Source organism: Rhinoderma darwinii, chromosome 9 (assembly GCF_050947455.1).
Source record: "Rhinoderma darwinii isolate aRhiDar2 chromosome 9, aRhiDar2.hap1, whole genome shotgun sequence".
Lineage (NCBI taxonomy): Eukaryota > Metazoa > Chordata > Amphibia > Anura > Rhinodermatidae > Rhinoderma > Rhinoderma darwinii.
Window position 1 is genome coordinate 62,931,023 of NC_134695.1, and position 9,331 is coordinate 62,940,353.

Consider the following 9,331-nt stretch of genomic DNA (forward strand, 5'->3'; position numbering starts at 1 on the left):
TGTTGCTGGAGATCAACTAGTTGCTGTAGGAACTTATAAAAGGAGATTGCCCAAAGTGGACAGGCCCTTTAAATTCAGCTTCATAGCAAGGGAGGGAATTTTGTATGCTAATGTAGAAAATCTCTGTAAAAGAGAAGCTAAATATTGTAAGGTCCCACTAATGTCCATGGGGCTCATTAGTTACTTATCTTGTACTGATCTTGAGTTACAGCTTGTATTTTCCCCCAGAGCTGTATTCAGAATTACGCATGCTCCAGAGCTGAAATCTCTTAATAGTCCTTGCAGAACTGATTCTGGTGATTTGCTGGGAAGTGCCACCTTTTCACCACTGCACTGTACAGTAATCAAATGTAGGATTAACTAACTGTCCGACTGCAGTACAGGAGCTCAGCTGAGCTGTTAAGGGCATGTCCGACACCAATCTTGTTGATTGTTTCTAATATCAACCAGCAAAATTGCTAGTGCAATTTTGGGCATTCTGAGATGTGTAGTCTTTATACCAGGCACATAACATTACAGTCATCTAAAGTAGAAAAAACTAACCCCCTGCATTATAGGAGCTTGTTCACATCTGCGCTGGAGGCTCCGTTAGGGGCTTCCGTCGCAGATCCGGCCAAAAATACCGGAACAATGGAAGCACAAATGCAGATGTGAATCCAGCCCAGGTTATTAGAGCTGCGTCTATCAACAGGCTTGTTGACTGTTTGGAATATCAACAAGCAGAATTATAAATGCAGCTCTGGAGTATAATACAGGCTGTAACTCACCCTGTGGCTTGTTTCTTTTAGATGCCCTAATATATACAGGTCTGTCACCATGACACATCCTCTTCAACGAGTTTAATAAGGAAGTTTTCACACAAATCCCATGAACACATGGCAATTTATTTACAAAATGGTACAAAGACGAACATACGACAAAGCAGTTCATATAATTCTGACTGGATTTAGAAAAGTAAGCATACATAAATATAGTATAGTATATAAATATAGTAAAAAATAAGAAATGTCTGTATAAAATAAATTAAATATAAATAGTGCATTTAGAACCAAGTGCTTAGTGAAAGAAAAACACAAAATAGTTACAAAAAAAACCCAATTCTTTCGAGATAATAATAAAAATAATGATAAAAAAAAGTCTTACAATATTAATACTCTCTCTTTCATATCTGCTCTGCTGTAATAATCTAAGAATTGTCCTATATAGTAACAAAATTGGGAAGCGGTCCTTACGACGATCATTCTTACTGACGGATATCACCATAATGAAGATGTCTTGAGAGCTGATATATTCAAAAACTTTAAAAGTGTTTTGGAAAAGGGGCGTGGCTAATGCCTTAAACACGTACCCCAATTCTGGCGTTAAATATTGGTGTAGATATACATTAGCCATAAGGAAGTGAGACGGTCAAATTTGATCATGGTATGTGCGCAATTTTGATAAATTTGACACCATTTTTGTCGTATAAATCCTTGACCAATCTCCCCCCGATTTTTTCTTGACTGAAAGTTGACATATTAAACTCGGCTCACGTCTGCCTTCAGCGATATTCTTACCGGACCTCATTATAAGTGAAAGGGGTCCGTCGGGAGCGGTTGTTATCCGTTGTACAACGGCTCCGTCACTGCAATGTGGTTTCCATTATGGACATAAACCGCAATGCAAGAGCCTTAGATTCATGGAGGAAGCATGTGGATCATACAGTATTAGGGTTACTTGTGCTAGTGGGGTCTGTCAGGTTTTCCGGTATTTTTGACGGCAAGAAGACGGCAGTTTGCAGTGATATTCTTGCTTTTAAAAATGCCATAACCCCATAGGATAGACCCCATTAAAGTAAGGCTTCGTCGGGACTCCATTTAGGGGTTCCGTGTAAGCTCTCTGTCAGGGGAACCAATGAACGGAATCCAAACTGAAACAAACAGAAACCATAGGTTTCCGTTTGCATCTCCATTGATTTCAATGGTGATGGTTCCGGGGCAAATGGTTTCTGTTTGGCACCGTTGTGTAAGGCTATGTTAACACGATTAACAAAATACATCTGAAAATACGGAGCTGGTTTCAAGGGAAAACAGCTCCTGATTTTCAGAAGTTTTTTGAGCAACTCGCGTTTTTTACTGCGTTTTTTACGGCCATTTTTGGAGCTGTTTTCAATAGTCTATGAAAAAACGGCACCTGCACTTCTTTTGATGAGCCGTCATTTTACAGCGATGCGTAAAATGACAGCTCGTCTGCACAGAACATCGTAAGACTCATTGCAAGCAATGGGCAGATGTTTGCCGACGTATTGGAGCCGCCTTTTCAGGCGTAATTCGAGGTGTAAAACGCCTCCATTACGTCTGAAAAGAGGTCGTGTGCACATACCCTAAGGGTTCCATTGTTTAGACGGAATGAATGGCGCAGTCGCCTTCGGCATTGATTCCGTCAAAACGACGGAACCCTTACACAATGGTGACAAACGGATACCATTTGCACCGGATCCGTCACAATTGAATTTCCGTTTGTTTCAGTTTGGATTCCGTTCACTTTGGATTCCTTTGACGGAAAGCTCCAACGGAACACATGAATGGAGTCCTAACGCAGATGTGAACGAAGCCTTAGTCGGGTCCTTCAGGATGTGCCGATATGGGATCCAGCACAGCTGTCATGGCTCCGCCTAAAGACTAAAGCCATGACACTAGTGTGAATAGAGCCTTAGCTTGTGATAATTAATATCATATATTCCCACAAAAACGAATTCATCTCCATCCCAAGGTACCAAAATTACAATAGTATAATGGACCACTTGCATATAAATTTTGCTTATGGTCAAAATATAATGAAACTCTGTTCACATCGGTATCAGAGCCTCCGTCGCAGATTACGTCAGATTTGACGGGAAGAATAGAGCTGCATGCAACTGGCACCACAATGGACACCACAACGAAAACCCGACAGACCCTATTATAAGTCTATGGGGTTCGTCAAGCTCCGGTGGTATCCATCGTATGGCGGATCCGGCACTTCATTGTGGTTTCCATTATAAACGTAACCCATGAGGCAGATGTGAACAGAGTACTTTCCAAGAATATAGCATTCAGTAATGTTCATTGGACTGAAAACTCAAACAGTTGGCCCATTTCCATTGTGTCCCTTTATGATCTTATTTCGTTTCCCCTAAAAAATGTTCTGGTGACTTGACCTTTATCTTGTCGGTTGTAGTGGCCTTTATGAGGAGCTTTCAGTCATTGACCGTCCATTGCATTCCTCATGTATCGTCTGTATGTTTTTAATGGTCCTTTCCACAATTGCACCTTCTTCATCTTCCATTTCAATGAGAGTCTTATTTTTTGTGAAAGCTCAACTGATCTACCAGCCCTAAGGGGTCCATACTCTCAACATTCGGAATATTTTTACCGTCATTTTCATATTGGAGCCCATCATCTTCCCCAGCGTTCTGGTTAAGGTCCAAGGGGGTCCAGTGAATAACTGGCAGGAAATGGGACAGGGGCAAATAACCTTTTCCCTTGAATTGCTGCCTTTGCTTGTCTTTACTCAAGGAGATGGCCATCCCATATGTTGGTGATTTATACATATTGTATCCACCAGGGAGGATTTCTTCTCTAAAGGAACAGTCTTCTGTAGAGTAAGTATTCTGAAGGGGGTGGGGGGGGGGGGAGAAAAAATAGAGATTAGAATTCACAATGACAATTATAGGAGCACATTCTGCATAGGCATTCATAAAATATGTACAAAGTGGCAGATCCCGAGCAATAGTTACATGAGGATCACACGCTTGCACATCTTAAAGTGAATTTCCACCTTTAAATATCATTTTACAATATAAATAGATCCAACATTCTGTAATGAATAATTTCTTAATATATTTTTGTAGAGATCTGATCTCATTTTTCTTTTCCTATTATGAGCTCCATATCCCCTGCACAGTCTTGGAATTAAATTATATAATTCTGGCTACCCACTGTCACCACTAGAGGGAGCTTAGGAGCTTACTGCGTACAATCATACGTTGAACTCAATAATAACACAGTATGCAGTAAGCTCCCCCTAGTGGTAGCAGCCTGATTATTATCATATAACTCAATGTCTATGCAGGGAAATGTGAGGTGTGTGTGTGTGTGTGTGTGTGTGTGTGTGTGTGTGTGTGTATATATATATAAACAAGGTCTGGCCACTATAAAGATATATTAAGAAATTACTCAGCACAAAATGTTAACCCTAAAAATGACTTGGTGATAAAAGGTGGAGATTTACTTGAATACATTCGAATGTCCGCATTGCTTGTCAAAAATTGTTATGCACCCCTGCCTTAAATAAGTTGTCTTAGGTAAGTCTCAAGGAGGTTTTTTGTACATAAAGTCTAATTATTATATAATGCTAAGTTTTTTGTTTAAATTCTTCACCATTTCCAAGATCCCTGCTTGCTGTCAGTGAATGAAAATTGTCCTGTTTACACCCAGAGTTTAAAAACCTGTACAGAACTAATACTAATAATACTTCTCACAGTAGAGGGTTTGCTACAATGTATCCAGTCTCAGTGATCCTCTGTAAACAACAGCAGCATAAGGACTATATCAAACTTTAAATCACAGTTCTTTGGCGCTGAATTTTGATGCGGAAACCGCACCAAAATATGGCCGAAATCGCCTCTTATTGATTTAAATGGGAGGCGGTTTTTTCAAGCGAGCGGAAAAAAACACTTGCGGTAAAAAAAACTACTTGCTCTTTCTTCCCGCGGTACCGTCTCTGACCTCACATTGAAATCAATGGGAGGCAGAGAAAGTGTTTTTTGCCCGCGGCACTCAACGGCCGCGGCCAAAAAACGTGGCAAAGAAAGTGCAGGCAGGTAAAAATCTGTCTCAAAACTCCTGAAGGAAGTTTGAGGCAGATTTTTCTGCATGCAAAAAAACTCAGCGTGAACATGGCCTTAATCTCTCTCTTATACTTATACTTATACAATGTGTCATAGTAGGATTCCAGGCTGTTGAGCTCATGTCTGACTGAGTAACCTTTATGTTTTCAAGTTTTAAAAACATATTACGGCAGCCTTTGAAATGTGCTGAGATATAGGTATTCCACACCTTTGAACAACACTGCCAGCGAGCAATGTGTATTCGTCTCACTGTCCGAGCAGAGACATTATCAGATGTTTGTTACATTGAACTTAAGTTCATTCACTTGACTGATATAAAAATAAAGTGTGAGGTGCAGGATTGTGCAAAGGGTACAGGAAGGGTCAACTTATTAACAACCTGGATCCTGTCTCTATCTATAAGGATTGCTGACTAGGTACCAGAACAGGGAGCGCAACTATAGGGGGTGTAGAGGTACCAGTCGCTCTACCACATAAGACACCAGCATTATAAATGGCACATGGTAGGTGGGGGGCCCTATTACAAATTTTGCATTGGCTTTGCAATTAATATATGTCATTGACCCCCTTCCCTCTGTTATATATCATGGGGTCTAGGGGCCGCTCATGAAGAAGGTTCATATGGCAACTACTACTTTTGCAGCCCTTATGACTGCACAATGAATTCAATATGAGACCATGTATCGGAATCTATTGGATACTTATGAAACAAATGGAGAAGTAGTAAAATTGAGACCCTGTTACCACTGACAGTGGGGGTATCATCAGTCATTGCTTTTGTAAGCTTGCTTTAGGCTGCTCCCATCTAGTGTTTTGGACAGTGAGCCCCCCAGGTGTAGGATCTTAGTTCTGTCCGCACCCCATATTGCTGGGTCAGTGCAAGCGACATACGCAAGTAATGTGGCAGAAGGAACGATCAGCCATATAACTTTGTAAAGTAAACCACATTGACCTTAAATACCCTGTGGTATAGGACGTTACTGATTACGATGGGAGTGATCATGAATAATTCCCAGCCGCACATGTGAATTATAATATAGCACAACACCATTCTCTTAAATACACTACTGTAAGTCAACGACTAAAGCCCCAAACACACCACAGTTTTCCTGCATTGTGGCTGCTGGAGCAAGCTGTGAACAGACACAGAACAAGCAGGGAATGCTGGAAGAAGTCAGGACCCTCAGATAATAGCCAAAGTGGCTACAAGGAGCATCTCCCACTCGGGAGGACCTGACACGTCAGTTCATTACATGGACATCACATTGATTTCAATGGTATCTGTGTAATGCCTCATTCCACCTGCGATAGTGCTGCAGGTTAATTGAACACTTGAACCAGGTTTTTCTGCAGAATACAGCTAGTCGGTGGCGTCCATTTTCCAGTGATTTGGCAACCATGTATCTTATATGAGAGGCCATCGACTCTTTTGGACACCCTTTGACTCCAAATGACCATTACCCCATACAGGCACATCCCTTCTGGATATGGTTATAAACCAACCCCCCACCTTAATTACAAAATCTTATTCCACTACCTAATGGTAATTCTCACCTCTGCACTGTTTATGGTGCCTCTTGCACATATGTAATGCATGATATTATATTGTATACATTAAAGCTGGAAAGGAGCGGCAGGAGCAGCAATTGGTTTGCCAAGCTTTTTCTCTAGTGCCCCTCATGTTAGTTCAGACAGAGGAATAACTCTTGGTCATGCCTCTTGCATATGAGTTTGGTTCTGTTCACACTAGCTTCATGGTTCAGTCAAAAACAGAATTCAAAAAGGGGACAGGTGCTCTTTAAGAAACTCACCATTCCATAAAGGGTGCCGTCACTCGCCATGCAGAGATATAGAGAAGAGTGGTATCCTTTAATGGCCACCAGTCCGACTGCGACTGCTCGGATTTCAAGTAAACCTGTTTTCAAAAATAGATAAATGTTACTGAATGATTCACACACGTTTGCCTTTAAAAAAGTGTACGCCAACCTGTGGCTCTTCCCCTGTGTCAAAACTACAACTCCCAGCATGCTCTAACAGAGACATTCACATCTTAATAAATGTGTTGTATCAAACTCCAACTTTTTTTAATATTAATATTGGCGTGTGCAACGTCAGACTTCCCCCATTTGTGTCATATTGTGTTTGCTAAATAAGCAGCGACCTGAAATAATCAGGAATCATAAATTCACCTGCACACAATGGGTTAATATACTTTGCTTCTGAGCATTATTTTTTTTTATTCAATGTATTTTGTGTGTTTAAGCATAACCACTTTTATTATCATTTTTTTTTTACTTTTTAAGATACAGCTTCCATGTTTCCTATACACATAGAAGCTGCATCATTCTGTCTCAGTCGATTCCATCAGCTCAGCTGAACTGACGGCTCGGCTGAGAACGGGTTTATGACACATAGGATCCACCTAAAAACTATCATATTTATTAATTTAGATGTGATCGTTATTAGGGGGATTTGGTGTAACAGTGACACGCATGGAACCCTTCTCAGCCAAACCGTCAGTTCAGCTGAACTGACGGAATTGGCCGAGACAGAACTATACAGCTTCTATAGGATACATGGAAGCTGTATCTTAAAAAGTAAAACATTTTATCAATAAAAGTAATTTTGAAAGTTGCTTAAACACACAAAATATATTAATTTAATAAAAAAAAAAAAATGCTTACAACGGGGAGTCCCTATGGGGAAATGAGTGGAGCTTTTACAATAGGCCCATAGGGAGTAATAAAAATTAGATGGAGTAGTCCTAGATCTTTTAAGCTCCTGCTGCGATGTATAGATAAAACGTTCTCCCTTAAAATTTCTCGCCTGTTCCGGGACATAGTTAGTTTTATTTTTTATTTAAGTAGAAAATGTAACTTCTATGACGCTCTGGTGGATACGATTCGCAAACTCACTCTACGTCTGATCCAAAATGATACTGATAGATCATTGGCTTCTATGAAGTTGTCCCTAGTGCATACGTCTGATATAGAGGGGTAATAGACTGCTCACCCCACTGGGGACAAAGACTGATGGGAGTGATTGAAATGAGTGTACTGCGCTGCCGAATATGTTGGTGCTATATATGCAGCAGGAAAATAAGCAATGTTCTTGTCTATGTCATGAGATGTGAACAGATACTAATATTCTCTCTTGTTTTAAATATAATTTAATTATTTTCCAGACATCCTGCTCATGACCGACGTCGGCCATAGACAAAAAGATTTGCCCCGTTCTGATACATTTTACCATATACAAGGGCAATTATATCACCAATGATAGGAATGATGTTCCCAGAAGTAGATCGTTCCCAGTCATTGCAAGGGCGTAGCTAGGGGGGCTGGCGGGGCATGTGCTCCGTGTGCTAGGTGCTAAGGGACGGGGGGGGGGTCTCTTATGAGCCACTCCGTCGTAACCAAAATATTTAAATACAGGGCTGGGGCAGAGATCTAAATCTTTGCCCCAGGTTAAGGAAAGTCGTCTCGTACTTGCTCCAACCCATTGAATTTGTTTCATTACCAGAAGTGGTTGCTTACGGTGGCAGAGGCGTATCTAGGCTGGGGCAAAAGATACAATAAGATGTCTAACCCTGTATCTAAATATCCTAGCCAAGGCAGAATGGCTTGTTAGTGCCCCTCTGACACCCAGTACCCGGGACACATACCCACAAGCTACACCCTTGTACGATGGGATCATTAAAAGATCTCCCATCATAAAGGGGTCATAATGTCATTACCCCTTCCGTTCCCGTGCTTCGACTGTCTATAAAAAGTGAGGCTGGGACTACACGTAAACTTTTTGAAGTCCTAGGTAGCACGACAATTCCTGTCCATACAAATACCTGGAGTCGCATGTAGATGCAACCTTCAAAAAGTTGAGCAAAAAGTTGAGCATAAAGTTGAGCAAAAAGTTGAGCAAAAAGTTGCTTTTAAAGCTACAACCCCACAAAATTCCTTGTGTAGCCCCAGCCTAATATATATGAGCAGCGGCCGCTACTCGAGGAGTGTTTTTCCTCTGTACTCACTGTGAGAACTTTTATGTCTTTCTCCATCCACTCGGCCGTCGTCGTGTATCCTGAGATAGTAGCTCTCCTGTCCATGCTTCCTGACTGTATACAGTCTTCTTATCCGTATAGTCTCCCCCCAGCCATTGTGCACATGTGGTCCCGCATCAAAAAGGGGCAACGTGTGAACCACCAGGACAAGCCAGAGCTCCACCAGCACTACACATACAAGTATCTGAGGCATCCTCGTCCACATCGTCTCTGCGGCTGGAAATTGCAATTTGAGAGCTCAAAGACACCACACAGTGTGACACTAAAGTTACTAGACACAGACTAAGACAAGTAATGCTTTTTGCCAAATTGCCTCAGGGCTGTAGTAAATACAAAGCCAATCCCCTGCCTTTTATAGATCCTTTATCAGCTGTTTAGATGAAGCAATAAATATTCATAGTAGTCAC

At 41.2% G+C, this 9,331-nt stretch overlaps 1 protein-coding gene across 1 annotated transcript; it reads right to left on the reverse strand.

Annotated features, from left to right (window-relative positions):
- Positions 1 to 3,319: 3,319 nt before the first annotated feature.
- Positions 3,320 to 9,129, reverse strand: FGF19 (fibroblast growth factor 19). The gene is made up of 3 exons (XM_075837034.1): positions 8,895 to 9,129; positions 6,682 to 6,785; positions 3,320 to 3,631 (listed from the first exon to the last, which is right to left on the reverse strand). The coding sequence occupies exons 1-3, from the start codon at positions 9,127 to 9,129 to the stop codon at positions 3,320 to 3,322; spliced, it is 651 nt and encodes a 216-aa protein (XP_075693149.1).
- Positions 9,130 to 9,331: the final 202 nt, after the last annotated feature.

Coding starts and splice junctions, on each gene's coding strand:
- FGF19 (XM_075837034.1), bottom strand. CDS start 9,129: ATGTGGACGAGGATGCCTCAGATACTTGTATGTGTAGTGCTGGTGGAG. Junction 6,786..8,894: donor AAGACATAAAAGTTCTCACA/GTGAGTACAGAG, acceptor TTTTGAAAACAG/GTTTACTTGAAATCCGAGCA. Junction 3,632..6,681: donor ACGGCACCCTTTATGGAATG/GTGAGTTTCTTA, acceptor CACCCCCTTCAG/AATACTTACTCTACAGAAGA.